The sequence below is a fragment of the Gopherus evgoodei genome, chromosome 24 (assembly GCF_007399415.2).
Source record: "Gopherus evgoodei ecotype Sinaloan lineage chromosome 24, rGopEvg1_v1.p, whole genome shotgun sequence".
In the NCBI taxonomy this organism is placed as follows: Eukaryota; Metazoa; Chordata; order Testudines; family Testudinidae; genus Gopherus; species Gopherus evgoodei.
In genome coordinates, this window is record NC_044345.1 from 5,237,136 (window position 1) to 5,254,840 (window position 17,705).

Consider the following 17,705-nt stretch of genomic DNA (forward strand, 5'->3'; position numbering starts at 1 on the left):
GGAAGGAACTGGGCATTTGAAAGATTGCTTTGTTCTCATCCTGCAGGGAGTGGAACTGTGCTGTTGTGTTACAGGCATGTCTGGGGAAGGTGATAAGGAGCAAAATATCCTCTCGAGAAGGGGTGAAATAATCTAAATTGGGGGGACTTGTTGTTCTTGTATTATTTCAGTGGCCAACTGAGACCAGAGCTCTGATGCGCTAGACACTGGAAGCATGTGCCATATTAATGACCCAAAATATTTCAAGCTCCCCAAAGTTGTGAGACTTGGTTTAAAAATCATACGGTTCTTTTATTTTTTTTAAAGGGGGTCTGTGTGTCTTGATTTGCCTTCAGGTTTGGGAGATAGTGTTTTCAAGTTTTCTTTGCAGTCTAGAAACTTTTTTCACTTTTTTCAACAAATGCTGAGATTCTTGCATCATCACCTGACTCCAGGAGCTGGGGCTTTAAGGAAAAAAGTCACTGTCAATTGCAAGACTCCCAATAAAGTCTTGGGAATCAGCAGCACTGTGTCTAATGTTAATCAGCTTCAGCTGTAACTTACAAATTGCAGTTTGGTCCCACTGCTAGAGATAGGATCTTAAAAACCCACCTGCCTGCAGGAATCACTGGGGTGGGTCCTCTGGCTTGTGCAATGCACTGGCCAGGTAATACAATGTCATGTGATTTTTTCAGGGGGCTTTATCTCCGAGCCCCTTGTTTGAGACACCCAAAATTTGGCACACTAACCCTACACTGAATGCCCACGAGATACAGCAATGTGCAAGACAAACCGATGTGGCATGTGGATTTTAAGACATTTTAAAAAACTATCTGCTGACCATTGAGCAACTCTCAATCTTCCCAGCAGAGCTGCGACTCTGTTATACTGGTCATACCCTTCTGGCCTTAAAATCCATGAATAAACAACCCTGAAATGGCGAGGAACATTGAGATCTGTCAGCAGCGTCTCGCATCCCGTCTGTTCTCATTATGCTCCCGTTGGCTTACCAGCCAGTCAAGTTGTGCAGAGAGACCACCTGTCCCTACCTCTGGAACAATGGCCTCCTTTGAAACTGCTGGGGCTGGTTCTTGTTGCAGATAAAGGCTGAGGGATCTTTCCCGGAGCTGCGGGGACTCCTCCTTTGAGATTTGGAGGTTCATTTGTTCCAGCTTTTTTGATCCTCTTTGTCTCTTCCTGTTAACTCCTTAGAAGCTGGAGGTTAAAGTTCTGAGGTGGTGGATTTTCCCTTGCTCCATGCCGGGTTGCTATTGGAGGGCATTACCTGTAGGGGCATAGGGGAGAGGGGAGCTTGGCTGTGACAACTGATGGGTTAAAGAGTGAAACATGGTGAAGATTTTTCCAAAGGGGACTAGTGACTTTTTTTGGTGGGGGAGAGACAGGACTAGTTTGAGACCCCTCAGTCCTGGTCTATACACAGGCTGCACTGCTTAAACTGTGCTGGTTTACGTCAACCTGTGTTGGTTTAAAAAAACAAATCACACTATAGCTAGGAGTGCAACTTTCAATGGCAGACCCGGCCTGATTTCAGAAGGTGTTAGACAGGCGCCCTTCTGAAAATCAGGACTAGAGCAGGTCAAAGTTTCCATCCAACTTTTTTTTCAATAGATTAAAAAAATGTTTTTAGTCAAAATAGAAATGTGAGTTGCCCCCCTCCATCCACCCTGTGAAAACCTGAAGCTGTTGAAAGGACAGTCAGATCCATGGCCCTGCTGACCTGGATTCTACTCTTGTCATGCAGGGAGTCATCGGCACATTGGACGTGTTGCGTTGGAGCTGCAGTCTTGACCGTGGGGGGCTGCTTGCTATGAGGACAACCAGCTGAATAATTTGCTGCTGTTGACGGTTTATATTACAGCAGCAGCAGGAGGCCCCAGCTGAGATCTGGCCCATTGCGTTAGATGCTGTACAGGCACCTGGCGAAAGACAGCCCTTGTCCCAAAGAACAATCTAAAAAACTAAGGGTGGGAGGAGAACCGGGGGCTCAGTGACTTGCTCAGAGTTACCCAGTGGGAGTAGAACCCAGGTGTCCTGAGCCCCAGTCCAGAGCCCTAGACTACGCTGTCTCCCCTAGCTGGGCTGAATAGATAGGCCCTCATTCAGCCCATAGCCGGGTGCAGGAAGGAGGCAAGACACCCGTGCCCCTTATGTTGCTCTGTTCATGAGCCGTGCTTCGTGTGGATGACACTGCCCTGGAACGGCTTCCCGGGGGCAGGATGACACAGGCGTGAGCTGTGGAAATGTACCAGCATGCTCGGAGTCACCCGCATCCTGACACCTCATGGGCAAGAGGAAACCCGCCCGCTCCCCCGCCAGGGTGTTGCCAGACTGAGGAGGCGAAGTGGGTTGACTGTCTTGCCGCGTCCTACCTGTCTCACACCTCCCCCTTCCCTGAGCAGGATTAGGCAGGTAGCTCTATTCAAGTTAACAGCTGCCTGTTGATGTCTGATCAGGGAACCTAGCAACTAGTCACCTGTTCGAACTCGCAGCCTTGGGTTTAGCAAGCCGAGCCACTGCAGGGCATTTCCTGAAGAGTGGGAAATGGAACCCCAGGTGTCCTGGCTCCCAGTCTCCTGTTCTAGCCAGGGTCAGCTCCAGCGTTTTTGCCGTCCCAGGTCTGAGAGACCCGGTGCCGAAGAGCCAGCCATGCTGCCCCTTTCCGTTGGCCGCCCCAAGCACCTGCTTGCTGCGCTGGTGCCTGGAGCCGGGCTTGGTTCTACCCACTCCACGGAAGGTGAGTCCAGATGTCGGCGCTCCTTACCCATTGTGGTTGCCTCTCTGCCTCCCCAGTATGCGTCTCCCCAGCTCCGACTGCCTCTGGCTGTTATATTCTACGTTGAATCAGAGCAGTTGGAACCTGGGGAATTTGTTTCTCCGAGTTGGGCTCTGAGCACTACTGTAATCTGGTGATGCTGATCCGTCCAGTTGGGCTTGTCTGCCAGCCAGACCTGCAGCCTCAACTGCATTTCACCAAGCCAATTTCAGCACTAGCAACTCTGCTTTACATTTGAGGAGAGGGAAACTGAGGCACCAGGGGCTGGCTGCTAACATGGGGTTGGCTGGCTTTGCGGGCACTCTCAGCGGCTGTTTTCCCGGGAGGCCGAACACCCACAGTGCCGATCGAGGTCAGAATTGGAGATAGAAAAGAGGCAGCGAGTGACTTCCCTTCTCAGCGTGGTGGCTCTGTCCTCCCGAAGTGGCTGCTTCTAGAAACATCTGTCCAGGCTGGTGGATCCCACAACAGCCGAGTGGTGACAGCGCAGCCTGAGCTTTTGTTCAGAGAGACAAATGGCTTCAGAGACTCTCGGTCATTGTCCTCCCTCTCCACCTCTCTGCTGTTCTTGCCCCTCACCCTTAGGTCTCTGATCTGTACCCGCCCACAGCTCTCAGACCCTCTAATACCAATGATCTCTGCTCCTATTGCATCTTTCATCCAAGGCTCTGAGACCGATGAATTAACTATCACAGTGCTGGTATGTGTGTGAGTCCCCCATTGTACAGACGGGTAAACTGAGGTACGGAGATGAATGATTGCACTGGAGGTGTGTGTGGAATCCTGCTCTCTGCCCCCCCCCCCATTACAAAACCATCCTCTTCTCTCAGCACTGGGGATAGATCCCAGTAGTCCTGACTTCCTTTTTAAGGTTCAGGGTGGGGGGCAAGCTTTCTGAGCATCTTAGTTAGTGGTAGAGTTGTCAGGCAGTGTTGTCTAGTAGTTGGAGCAGAGCTAGGAGTGAAGCATATGGAGTAGTGGCTAGAGTAGGGGCCTGGGAGTCAGGATTCTTAGGTTTTATTCCCAGTGCTAGGAGTGAAGCGAATGGTGTAGTGGCTAGAGCAAACTCTTGGGAGTCAATATCTCTGGGCTATATTCCAAGCTCTCCTGGCCTTGTAGGCACTTGTGCTTGTGAGTCTTTCTATCGTGAACAATCCTGTATGACAGAACCCTGCTTTAACCGCCTGACCTCAAACCCAGCCAAAGTGCCCCGCTGACAAGTTTCATTACAAACCCAAGCTCTCAGGTCGCTTGGGCTGAATCATTTTGAGTCTTCTGGGGGAGCTGGGTATAAACTTCACGGTGTTAACCCCAAACCAGAGCAAAAAACCCCTCTGACTGGGTGAGTGTTTCTTTATTTAGCTCAGTTACGAATGCTGCAATCAGTTCAGCGCCCGAATTTGGGAGCAGTGAGAAAGTGAGTGGAAAATCTCTGACCACCAGTACACCAGAGTCTCCAGCCTCGCCTGGCTGGCTCCTTTCCCTGTACCGCTGGCGGAACCCAGAAGCGTGAAAAAGCTACAAAGCTCTGCTAGCTGTGGGGAGAGAGCTGACAGAGAGGGCCCAGCAGTCAGCTGCCTGTGGATTGTATGTGGCAGGGAAGGATCTATCCATCCCAGGGTTGGAGGCTTCACAGGCAGCTGCTGGCTTTGGTTCCATAGACGTCTGTCGGCAGAACTCCTACATAGTTTAAGTGTGCATGCGAGGCCTGGAGGAGAGCACGTGGCATGAGGAAGAAGATGGTTTCGGAGGACTCGAGGGGAGGGGGACCAGGTCCTGTTGCTTTCTTCCCAACCCTCTCGCTGTGTGCCAGGGGCTCCGATACCGTGAGGCTGGAATGGAAGAGCAGCAGGGGCAGAGGGAAGGATCGTGGAGGAGGGGGATTCGAATGAGCAGCTTTGGGGCGTGGAGCCAGGAGTTCAAACGGCAACGGAGGCCAGCCCTCCTGGCAAGCCTGACCAGGGATTCGGCTTCACACCCATTCGGCCCTGCATAACCTGATCTTCTCCCTTCTCGGAGGAAGAAGTGTCTAGTGATGCCTGGGAGTCAGGATGCCTGGGTTCTCTTCCCAGATGTGAGCAAGTTGCCTCCCCCACCACTGACTCTGTTTTCCTGCCCGTAAAACAGAGATGAGGCTGGACTCGTGGGGGGAGTTGGTGTAGGGTGCCGTGACAGAGTGAGCTGTTTGCAGCAGGGACTATGCTCTTAATACTCACGCTGCGGCTCCCAACCTGGCTGGGTTGCGGTTGCTACTGTAATGTAAATACTTAATAAAATCCCTCAAGAGGAGTAAAAACTTTATTTGCCTTTTAGGGATTTCGCCCACTCCTGGTGCTTATTCCTCCTCTAATGTTCTAGCCCCCCCCCACTTTGCCAGGCTGATGTTACAGCCAGTCTGTGCCATCAAGAGGTGGGAATAACCAGCGTTCTGGACTGATAGATGAGCTGTCTCCACTGCTGAAGTGCAGCTGCTTCTGGGGAGGAGCAGGGCAGCGGTTTTAAAATCCATATGGCAATGCTCTTCAGGGATTGCTTCACCTGCTGCTGAAATACAGTCGCTTCTGGGGTGGAACATGGCGGCTGCTTAACAGCTGCACAGTAACCTAACAGGGAGCGAAGTGCCCCCACATAACCCTGGTTTTGTGGGGTCCTGAATGATCACTTACTGTTGGACCCTTGAAGTTTGTGTCTCAAGTAAATCTAGAAGATGTGGGGTTTCGAGGAGGCAGCATGGCCTAGTGGATGGAGCACAGGGCAGGGACTCAGAAGATCTGGGTTCTGTTCCCTGCCCTGCCACTAACCTGCTGGGTGAACTTGGGCAAGTCATGTTCCCGCTGTATGCCTCAGTTTGCCTCAGTTTCCCCCTCTGTAAAATGGTGATAATGACGCTGATCTCCTTTGCAGATGTGCTGAGGAGAAGTATAAAAGCGTGGGATTGTTATTTTAGAGAACTGGGCCTTTCTCAAATAGGCTAGAGGAGGATCTTTTTGTTTGTCTGGAACAAAAACCACTGGCTGCTGGGAAAGCACTGCAGGCCCCTTACTCACTGCTAAGCAGTGACTGTACATCCTGGATGACTGGAGCATGGAGAACCGATTCTGCAGTCGGATTGGTGCCTCCATGAGGGGGCTTGGTCCGAGCTGATTGTTATGTTGGTTCAATGATAGAGGCTTCCGACACTGGCAGGGACCTGGCAAACTCTTTCCCACTGGGCAGCCAAAGGGGGTTCTATCCCTGGCGCTCAGAGGGGAGAGTGAGGATATTTCACAAAAATACTTTTTTGGGGGAAAGATTTCCTCCCCTTCCCCCACTCCCCATACAGCTGTTATTTTGTGTTTGTTTTTTAATTAAACTTTTTCTAGGGGGTGGAGAGTGGAACCACTTTTTAATAATGTAAGGAATCTTCCCTCACCTCTTTCCAGTTTAAAAAAGAAAAGTGTGTTTTAAATTCTCCATCCGCGCAACTAAAAATATCAAAGAAATGGGAGCTTTTGTGGAATACTGAGATTGTCTTCCAGGCTCCGTTTTTGTTTAAATTCTTTTTCAATGAGGAAAAAGGGAAAACCCTGCTGATTTAGACCAGCGCTAAACCCTTTTTTTGAATCGAGATAACAACTTGGGGGCCTGATTGTTTTATGGAGGGGAAGGATTGTTTACCATTCCCTAGTGGGGATGCCGGTATAAAGGGGCTATAAATCTGTGGAGGCCAGGCCAGTCCCTTGTCTGGATTCATATGGGCAACCCCATCTATTAATCTGAAGTCTTGATGGCTCCCATCATCTTTGTATCAGGCACCTTGCAATCTTTAAAGGGTTTTATCCTCCTCGCACACCTGTAGTGTAGGGAAGTGCTGTTAGCATCTGCCAGATAGGTCTATATCATCTGCCTCATCTCCCAGGTGCATGCATTGGTGTTTATGAAGTGCTTTGAGATCCTTTTGATGGAAGGGGCAAGAGAACTTAAGAACAAGATAACGTCCCCCGTGCGTGCCCTGTGGCTGAGGATTTCTGGGGCTACTGCAGAGACCTTTTTGTTTTCCGAGGATGGTGTCTTTCAGGGAAGCAGGTTTTTCATCTTTTGAAATCCTGAGAGCTCTGAAGCTGGGCAGAGATTCTGGTCTTCTGCACGCCATGGAATTTCTCTTATCGGTGGCTTTTAATAATGGATTGAGTTTGCCGAGCAAGGCGTGGAAATCCCTGCTTTCCAGGTGTGGTGTGGAAGAGTTTGTTTTATGTACGAGGCTCGCATCTGGCTTCCCAACCCTGTCTCTGCTCCCAAGGGTGAGAGCTGCCTTTCTAGTCATCCTGCCTGCCTAGATTCTCCACGAGGGGGAAGGGAGCTGCATTCTGAGCTCTGTTACACCATTGTGAATTTGCGATAAATCCATTGGGCCTGATTCTTAGTCACACTCCAGGCTGCTCTGGCAGCATGAAGGGACCTTGAAGCTGATGGAAACAGCCCCATGACAATCCTTCCTGCCCAGTGTAGAGCTGGTGTAAGGGTTTTGCCCCAGTGGGTGATGGGGTGTGTGTGTGGCCGGAGTGCACTGTGCTGTAGGTATTCTCTGCTTCCCAGGGTCCGTGAGGTACCAGAGCATAAACTAGGGCAGCCCAGGGGTTGCTGTAATTTAGGCTGGGGCAGGGTCCTGCATCACTGTGGAATATGGAATACATTGGGTTAATGCCCCTGCTGCTCCAAGCACAGGGGCAGAGCAACTGAGGCCAGCGATCTGTGGGGGGTAACTCCCTGGCTCCATGAGGATAAATTACCCCCAATTTGTGTCTGGGGATGGGGGCGGTTTCACTTGTGGGGATTGCGCACCAGGATGGACTGCTGTTTCTGTTCCCCGTTCAGTGATGGTTGTAGGGCAGAGAGGCTCCTCTGTGGGGAGTGGGGGAGTTCCCTTCCCCCTGGGCCCTGCCTCCCACTCCCGTGTAGAGCCATTCCTGCCTGGTACCGTCCATCCCCCACTCCAAGAACTGTCTCTACGGCCTCTTCCCCCACCTCTCAGCTAAATCCCCTGCTGTGTTCTCTCTCTCTCTTGCCTCCCCCCTGCCCCCGCCTGATACATCTTGGGGGGGTGTGACTTTAACCAGATGTTGCATCGCTATGCAGGACCGCATGCCCTGCGTGGGGCAGAGGAGGAGATCTTCCTCTTCCCTGCAGAGCTGTTTTAACCTCCCACCCGCCCCAGTAGCATTCCTGCCCTCTTAGCACAGCTGCCCGCCTTGGCCCCGGTGTCAAGGGGCTGGACCTGCTTGTTTGTATCCAATGGAAATCTCTGAAGGGGTGCAGTGTGTGTTGGGGGGGAGGGGTGTATAGGCAAGTGACTGGGTTTAGGAGTTGAAGATGGATGGGTAGTGGGTGGGGATTGAGTCAGCACCCCCACAGGGACAAGATCTAGTCCATTTTCCCCTCTCCACCCCAGCCAAAACTCCTGGGCTACCTGCCCCTTCTCTCTTCCCATCACCCGGGTTATCAGTTCTGAGGTCGGGTAAACAGGTGTGATTCCTCTATGCCATCTCAGCTGCTCTTCATAATATCGGTGAGTCTGGTCTGACAGTCAGTCCCTGTGTCTGAACTGTGGTTGGAAGGAGGGAGGAGAACAGGGTTTATGACCCTCGTCCTGTCTGATAATCTAAGCCGTCCTTTTCATTTCCCATCCCCCCCCCAGGGACTAACCTGGCTAGGAGAAGGAAAGGCCATCTGTTTATTGGAGGAGAGCTGTCAGGAAAATGTCTCATTTCCAGCAACCGTGACCCCTCCATTGCCGGGCTTATCAAATCAGTGTCTTGGGGAACACAAAGCAGAACTGAATCCGGCAACAAGGGAGGGGGCCAAATGGCTCTATCTGTGGCTTGTATTACAGAAAAGCAGCTGTATACACATTCTGTGTGTGTGTGTGGGGGGGGGTGTTTCTGTGTACAGTGAAAATGGGGCTTGTGGGCTCCCAGGGTCTGATTACTCTTCCTCCCGCTCCTTTCTCCTCTCCATCCCCAATTCTGGCTTTATAATCTCCTTTAAATGGGGAAGCCTTTTAGGATTATACCCAGTGGGTCAGACTTCACCGCTGTGCATACGCAATTCATTTGCTCTAGGATGTTGGGTATCCGGTGAGCCCACTGGTCTGTCTTACTCCAGTACCCAATGCCTTGGAGGAAGGCAGCACATCCTTACCATGATCTTAATTTTGCATGGGAGTTGGGGAAGGAATTCTTTCCTGACCCCTGCAGCAGAAAGGCAGTGCCCTGAAGGGTGAGAGCTTGATGCCCCATATTGTCAGCGGCAGAGATGAGTAGAAAATTCATCTGCTGGTTCCTTTGGGGCGCCTTCCCTCCCAAATTCTTGGGAAGCCTGAGCAACAGAGGGGGTGAGATTTTGAATTGTGAGAGCCAAGTCACCCACCAACCTTCTGCTCCTGCCGGTGGGCTGTGGCTGGGGGATTGAAAGCAACAAGGCATCTGCTCTCTGATCTTGTCAATTTCTCTCTGAAATTGTCAAATTTTAAGCTCCTCTCTCTGCTGATTGCTATCTTGCCAGAACAGAGCTAGCCAAGGGTGCTAAGCTACGCTGCAGCTTTTATTAACCCGCTGGGCAGCCTGGGTGAGTTAGCTGCCTATTTGCTGAGGGGGAATGGGGGGGGGGGAATGGGGGGATCCTTAGCTGGTGTAAATCAGTGTCGCTCCAGTTTACACCACCGGAGGATCTGGCCTGCTATTTTCAAGACTGTTGCATTGCTGCACCATGGTGGATTTAAAGGTTTGGAGACAGGCCGCGGGGCTACGGTGAATTATGAGGGGATGGAGACCCTTTCCGAGCAATGATCCTACTGGAAGTTTAGAATTGTGGTGGGCTGGTCCCCACTTTGATACTATCCCTGCTCTGTATTAAACTGCAGTCACCAGGCTCTGCTGGGTGTTTGGCTGTTTTTGGTGCAAAATACCCTTTGCTGAGCCGTGTTACTTTGGACAACCCCACCGCTTAGATCAGAGGGGAATGCGGACGCTTGAAGAGCTTAGGAAAAGGAGAGGTCGGTGGTCCGGATAAAATGACTGCTTGGGATTCTGTCCTCCTGCGGGTTCTGCGCAGAGTCTGATCGGTCACCTAGCTTTCTGAGAAGTGTCTCTTCAAGTGCTTTGAGATCCTTGAGTGAAAGACAAAAATCTCACGCCTCTTCTGCAGAGAGCTGCTGGTGTATGGGGCGTGTTATGGACACACGGGAGAAGTTCCCTGCCTATTTGGGAATCTAAATTAAAGAGGGATTAGAGACCAGCGTTGTAGTAGGCAGCGAAGTCTAGTGATTGGGCACTGGGTTCAGAGTTAGGAGACCTGGGTTCTATTCCCAGCTCTCCCACAGACCTGATGGGCAGCCTTGGCCAAGTCACCTCGCCTTTCTGTGCCTCAGTTCCCCCTCCTGCTTCTTCTGTATTGTCTCTTTTTAAACTCTCAACCCTTTGGATTGTCTCTCGCCATGAGTCTGTACAGCACCTAGCGCCATGGGTCCCGCCTCCCACTGGAGGTGCTAGGTGCTTCTGTAATATAAATAATTTTCAGCTTTGGGTGTGCAGGGCGGACACGGTCTGTTGTCTCTCACCGAGACACGTGATGCGAAGCTGATTTGAAGTCAGAAATAGCTAGGACTAGGATTACTCAAACTTTTCAACAGGAAGTGACTGGCTGACTTCCTCTTTCTGAAAGGAGGGTGCCATGACAACCTGTCCCCAGTCCAGCGGCTAGATCCTTAACTCTGTGGCGGCTTCCAATCTTTGTAGGGTTTGTGTTCTTCAAACCTCCAGGCCACACATGTGAAGGCCAGGGGGAGTGGGGGTTTGCGGCAAGGGTGGAGACACCTGGTTTGGTTCAAACAAAATGAAATGTCACCTGGATTAGGGCAAACTCACTAAATTCATCACCTGTATCAAAATTGAACTTGGGTGTAGGAGTGAAAACTTTAAGCCAGGGCTTTAATGCGCAGCAGCGGCAGAACTGGAAGTCAGGACTCCTGGCTTCTCTTCCTGGCTCTGGAGGATAGTTTAGTGCTTAGACTAGGGGGCTAGGAGTCAGGACTCCTGGCTTCTCTTCCTAGCTCTGGAGAGGGAATGTGGGCTAGTGGCTAGAGCAGGGGCTTGGGATCAGGACTCAGGGATTCTGTGCCCAGCTTGGCCACTGGCCATCTTGGGGACCATGAGTCTCTTTGCCTACAGGCTATAGTGTCCCGTGCGTGGCAGAGAAGGCCCAGGTCTCTGTTACAATTAGTAAAAGGAGGATTGTGTGGGGCAGGGGGGACTGCGGGACCCAGACAGACCCTGTGGTTCTTTCTGGCTCCCAATCTGTGCTGCCCAGTGTCGTCATGTGCAGTCTGAGGGCCCTGGCCTGAACACTGCAGTAATGGAGATTTTCTCCACTAGCTGTGGGGCATAAGCATTGGGTTTGAATCTCCGTGGGGTCAGCTCAGCCCTTGGTTGGGCAGATAATGTGACTGTCTGTGGTCTCTTGGCTGAGTCTGAAAGCCCCTGATGCTTTTTCACAGCCCACACTGAGATGTCCATTTACCCTGAGTAATGATTGGCTTCTGTCTTCCACCCCAGAGGTGGCTGCATTTCAGGAGCACCCTGTCTAGGGACGCTGTGGGATATGAAAGGCACCAGATACATCTTTAAAGCATTACTAGGAGACTCACTGCACAGTGTTTGGTTGTTTTGGGTTTTTTTTTTGGTGGGGGTCCTTTCTTGTTGAGCATCCAAAGCTAATTCCTCCTGCCCCATTTTACACATGGTAACTCGGTCCCTCTGATCTACAGGAATAACGGGTGTAGATCTTCCCTTGGTCTGGTCTATCACACCCGGGTCTGTGCTGCTTTATGGCGTGAGGCATCCATAGCAGAGTGAGGGTGTATTTCTTAAGCAGACACACGGTTGTCATGGTTATTGGAAACAGGGAAGTACAGGAGATTTGAAATAACTGGGTGTCTTCCCATTCTCCTCTGTGCACTTTCTCCTTCCTAGGATCTCCGTGCTGCGGATTCCCGTGGATCTGGCTGGCTTTTCTACTCCCCTCCCCTCCCCAGCCTCTTTCACCCCATCCTGGTGTGATTGTCCTGCTGAACGTGACATCAGCTGGGTTCTGGTGACCCAATAACACCCCTTCCCCACATCTGTTTGCAGCGTCAGCCGATTTTCCCGAAGCACGGGCTGGGTTTAATACCTGGATCCCCTTGGTTGGCACCATGAGTGTGAACGCAAAACGACTGGCCGAGGGAGGGACTGTCAGGAAGGCACAAGGTGGAGGGAGAGCCTCCCGGTGAGAGGCTTCTAGGATGGTCGTCCTGTTCTCGGGCGGGCGGGGGGTCCCTGTCTGTGGAGCTGCGGCTTTAACTCTCTCTCTCTGTCGGCCAACAGAACAAAGAGAAAGAGAAGATGAAGGAGGGGAAGGAGAAGGACGCCCGCTACACCAATGGGCACCTCTTCACCACCATCACCGTCTCGGGCATGACCATGTGCTTCGCCTGCAACAAGAGCATCACGGCCAAAGAGGCTCTCATCTGCCCCAGTGAGTAGCCGCGCGTTGACGAGCGACTTGTTCTTCAGCCTGATTTCCCCCACCCACTCGCCTGCGCCTCCTTGTTGAACTAGCTGTTCCTCTCACCTAACCATGTTCCTGTCCACATCTTCCAGGGGCCGCTCTACCTCTGCCCCTCGGTCACCTTGCGCCTCTGTTTCCTTCATCCTTGTCTCCTCCTTCCTGCCTCCCGCTCCCCAGGCCTCCCCTGCCTCCCCCATATCAAGCCTCACCATCTCCTCTGCTCCACCGTCTGCCCCCTTCCTCTCTCTCATCACCTCCTGCCCCCAGCTTCTCTATCTCAGCCCCCCAACTCAGTTGCAACCTCCTGCCCATCCCACTGCATCATGAGCCACTCCTGGAGCGGAGTGGAACGTGATTTCCCTGGAGTGAGAGTAAAACCCTCCTTCCCGCAGTACCAGGTGGCTGGCTCGATACGCCCCTGGCTACTACCCATGGAAGGGCTTAACTGGGTTGATGGAGAACAAGAGGATCGGTGTTTGAATGAGAGAGGATGCATCTGTGTTTGCACAACAATATCTGGATGCAGGAGTGTGCTGTCCGTGGGGGGCCGTAAAGCCCCACGTTGCCTGTGGCTTGCACAAGACATCAGTGGGGATTCCCAGTGCAGGATGGGAGAGAGGTTTTAGGGCACCGAGGAGACAGACTGTGGTGGATATGCTCGGTTGAATTGCATTGCCTTCTTCTATGCACCTTAGTTGTACACACGGTCCTGATCTGGCTCCAGGAGGGTTTGGTGTGTTAATGACTCCAGTTCACTGCACTGCCCGGTCAGTTGAGTAGGTCGTGTGCTCTCTGCATCTTGGGGACCTAGCGCTGTTCTTTACACCAGAATTGCTCCCAATACGTGAATCATTGGGGGAAGCTCCCCAGTTCTGCCCAGTTAGTCGATTTTCTTTTTGATCGACCGCACGGGGAAGGTGCAAGATGCAGTATGTGAAAATCTTTGCTCCAGCGGTGAGATTTTTCTGCAGGAGTAAGCCTGGGCGATGTCAGTTATGGCTGCACTACACCCGTCTGTCGGCCCGGGTGTGTCTGTCAGGGGGTGATGTCTGATGGACAGAGCTCTGCTGGGGCAAGCACTCAGTGTAGACGCGGTTGTACTGGCGAAGCTGTGCTTTTACCGGTGTAACTTTTCGCTCCTGGGAGGTGGTTTCACTAGATGTACAGCTGCATCCACCCTAAGTACAATACTCCAGTACAGCGATACCAGTAACGCGCTGCTAGTGTAGACATGATTCAGCTGGAGTCACTGGCATGAAACCGATATACACCAGTGGGAGGGGGTCTGGCCCATTGACTCCAGCGAAGCTGCCCCGATCTACCCCAGCTGGGGATCTGACTCGAAGTTCAGTTGAAGGATCGTGCAATGGCTTGTTCTCCAAATCCTCAAGGACAGGCTAGTGCCTGCGTATGTGGTTGGGCCAGAGCACCGTGGACGAGCGGGAGGTCCTGTGGCTGCGAGTGGGTTTTGCCTTCCCTGTATTATGGCCGGGGTTAGCTGTTTCTGAAAGGATCATTCCCATAGCTGATGTATGGGATGGCTTATAAATAAAAAGTGTGGCTCTGTGCATACAGGCCCAGCAGGCAAATCCCAACTGTGGCCGGGAGCGAGAATGAAATTCTATCTCCCCGCTGTGTCTCATTAACACGATGCCTTTCAATCTCAGCGGGTGGGCGTGTGGGAGGGGGAGCAGAGATTTCATTCAGAAGCTGCAGTTTCTTCCTCATAGAGTTTAAAAGTGCTTCTTTCTCACCGTGGAGCAGACAGGGCTGAACTGCTCAGCGCGCCCAATCCAGTTTCCAGCCGGCGCAGGATTGTTCCCTACAGCACATGCTCTTTGCCAAGGAAGACTAGCTGGGGACTTGGAAGACCTGGGTTCAATTCTTGCTCCCTGTGCAACCTTGGGCAAGTCACTTAGCTGCTCTGTGCCTCAGTTTTCCCATCTGTACAATGGGGATAATAGCTCTGCCTTACCACATAGGGAGAGGATAAATACATTAAAGCTGGAGAGATGCTCAGATACTCTAGTGGTGGGAGCCAGATAAATATGTGTTTGTCTAGGCTGGTTGTAAAGACCCTGAGCAATGTAGCTATCACTGCTTCTTCCCTTAGCTTCATCTCTCGTGCCTAGTTCCTACCGTCCTCGGTGTTTCCACCGTCCAGATCTCTAGTCGCTGGATACAATTTTCAAAAGCACCTACGTGACTTCGAAGCCAAAGACCCATTTTTGAAAGCAGCTCGGGGCTTGTCTGTACGGAGCGTGGGTTATTTCAGCCTGGGATCCCGTTGCCAATACCTGCATCGGAGGACACTGTAAACGGCTGCACGGAGCTGTGCAATGCATGGTGGGAAATCCCCCACCCGCTGCCTGGCCGATGCTCTGGAATGGGGGTGATTTACCCGCTAAGGTTGCAGCAGGTGTTCTTGGAGGATTTAGGTGAATGAGAAATAAGAGAGGAATAGTTCACTGGAGATGCAGGGTTGTTCCCAGTGGCTTGATTTCCAGCGGTGCTGTCTCCCGTTGACTCCTTAATCAGCCTGTTTAAATACTTAATTTTCTCTCTCTCAGTCTCTGGGCTTTGTGGCTAGACTCTGCTTTCCTCTTTGCCCTGCCCTCCAGCCTTTTCATCAGAGATGCTAAACCCTAGATGGCTGGGTAAGGGAGTTGGTCTGGAGCGTCCCATCCCTCGGGTTTGGCATGGTGGATGTGCTAGTGACTTGGAGTCTCGCCGCCGACCCTATGGTCTGATCCGCTCTCTTGCTCTGTTCAGGGGATGGGGCTACACCCAGGCGGGTCTGAGGGCAGAGTTCTGCCCTTGTGTTGATTTTTGTGGTACAGGGGACAGGCTAATGTGTGTGCAGCGGTTCAGATCTTGTGTGCGTGCATCTTGGCTATCAAGTGAGAGGGTGCACGCTATATGCAGTTGGGTTGTCCCAGGGTTTGGCTGTCCCTTTCTGATGAGAGGCGGCTGGGATGCCACGGGGACAGCTAGCCATTGCATCAGCTCTGCGTGTTTCCTTCCTGCCACTGCAGGATCAAAGCTGAGTGAGTTTAAGGAAAGCAGATTCCCATGGACAAGGGAAATTCGTATGTAACTCTCCCAGGATGCTTTGCTGCCTCCTGGTATCCCGTGGGCCATGTCTATAGAAGTTAACCTATTCTAGAGTTTAATACTTGTGCCCATCACTGTGGTATCTGGGCAGCAGTTGATTGCAGCCCTACTGCTTGCTTGTGTTTGGATCTTGCTCCTTTGTTTTTTTAGGGAGATGTTAAAACTTAGGCTGATCATTAAAGATTCCTCTACGCAAGAGAAAGAGATGTTGGCCCCAAGGGCCTGGCCAAATTCTAGCTCATCTTGCTCCATTCATCTGACTCCAGCGTTCCCTCCTCTGCCCTGCAGTTTCAATTGGATGCCTTCTTCCTGTCCAAACGCACCTAAGGATGTTGCTGTGTGGCTGCTAACCAGCTGCCACGTTGCACCCCAGAGATGGACACACTTCAGTGGCGAGCAATACCGTAACTGCAGTGTGCTGGGATGGAAGACGGTGAAGGGGTGTAAATACAAGCTCTGGATTGTTATTGTAGGTGTGCCTGGAAAGAGGTCTGTTCGCTGTTCGGAAGCGCTATGGGGCAGGGACTGTTTCTTAGTTCTCTTTGTACAGCACCGAGCCCCGTGAGGTCCTGCTCCATGACTGGCGCTACCACAATATAGAGAACGAGCTACCACGTGCTCTGGAAGAGGAACTCGTTGGAGATTTGGGCTTGTCTCTGAGAAGCCATGTGCGTATAAAGAGGTCCCATGCCCAGCCCCCAGCGCGATCAGTCCCTATAACCTGCCTCCTGCAGGCCCTGCTGTCTCGAGCGTTACCTGGCTTTGCACAGGGTTCCTGAGGCTTGCCGGCCCTGCAGCCTCATGGGACTTAGTGTGGAGGAAGCCAGAGCGCTGCCGGTATTCCCTCCTGGCTCCCAGCTGAACGGTACAGATGTACGGAACGTTGTTCGTTTCCTGTCGGGTTCTCCGGCGGGCGGGTGGGGGAGGAGATGGAACGGCTTCCCTGCGGATAACGCGCTGAGTCACCCAGTGGGAGGAATCCCTCCCCACTCTGCTTTCAGGTGCGACTCCCACCCGGCTTCTGTTTCCCCTCCGAAGCAAAATCAGGGCTGGCGACAGATTGACGCCCTCTGTCTGGCTATCCCCCCTGAGCAGCGGCAAAGCAAGCTTCCCCATCGCCGGCCTGCGGCTGCAGATTAGCCCTGACCCGAAAGGGTTAAAGGCGGCTGTATGGGGCGTTCGCCCTTTCTGCTGCCTGGTTACCGCATGTGCATGCTTTGCCCTACGGGAAAGGAGTTGGTGGGTCCGAGCCGAGGGTTTGCATTTCAGAGGGAGCTGGGGGCCGAGAGCCATGAAGCTCCTTTGGAAAATCTCATCCCTTGATGGCCAAGGTAGCGCTTAGAGGACCCAGCTGAGATCGAGCCCCAGGCACTGAGAGGCCGTCCCCCAGCCCCGGAGCGGAAGGTGTAAAGAGATGAGGCAAACAAAGCTGGGGGAGGCGCAAAGAGGGAAAAGTGACTCTCCCAAGGTCACGGAGCAGGTCAGCGGCAGAGCTGAGAATCCCGACTCCCAGCCCAGCGCCCTCCCCGCTAGCCTGCGCTGCCAATCCCTGATTGTTACCACCATGGGCCGGATTGCGGGTCCTGCTTTAAATTCTCACACACACCCCGACCCAAGCCGCGCCGGGTTAACATATAACCGGCCAGTACAGATCCAGCTCCTCTGTGCCAAGAAAGAGCAGACGGGCTGTAGCTGTGTGGCTGGGCAGGAATGTTTGCAGATATCAGCTCCCCCCTCTCCCCGTTGGTCAGAGACTCTGTGGCGGTTAATAAATAAACGCGTGAAGTGGCAGCAGCTATTGTTCTCTGTCATTCCCATCCATTGCTGGAGTCCATCCAGCATCTGGTCACTGGGCATTTTGTATGTTTTGTGTCTGTACCTCCGCCAGTCTAGTCTGCCCCGGCCGGGACGGGTGGAGCCAGGGCCGCCTGTCTGGTCCCCCGCATCCCCAAGGCTGCAGTGAGGGGTACCGCCAAAGAGCGAGCGGTCTGTATGGGCAGCTGGCAGCCATCCCAATGCAGGCTTCTGTCTGCAGCTGCTTCTCGCAGCAAGCTCCGTGGTGCGTCGGTTTAAACTGGTGCAGCTGTCTCACGGACACGAGGCCTGATGGGAGCAACACCCAGCCGTGCCAGGTGGGAAGGGAAGAAGCGATTTGGGAGCTGAATCTAGACTGGGATTGTAGCCTTGTTATAAAACAGGAGCTGAACAAGCCCGCTGGGAGAAGGGCTGGTGACTT

The 17,705-nt window shown here is 52.6% G+C and overlaps 1 protein-coding gene across 4 annotated transcripts in view; it reads left to right on the top strand.

Annotated features, from left to right (window-relative positions):
* Nucleotides 1–17,705, top strand: part of ARHGEF2 (Rho/Rac guanine nucleotide exchange factor 2) — a 129,092-nt gene that overhangs the window by 75,778 nt on the left and 35,609 nt on the right. For all 4 annotated transcript variants that reach the window (XM_030542025.1, XM_030542024.1, XM_030542026.1 and 1 more), the window contains one exon: nt 12,172–12,322. In XM_030542025.1, the coding sequence (XP_030397885.1) occupies nt 12,172–12,322 (151 nt within the window). The remainder of the gene's footprint in view (nt 1–12,171; nt 12,323–17,705) is intronic.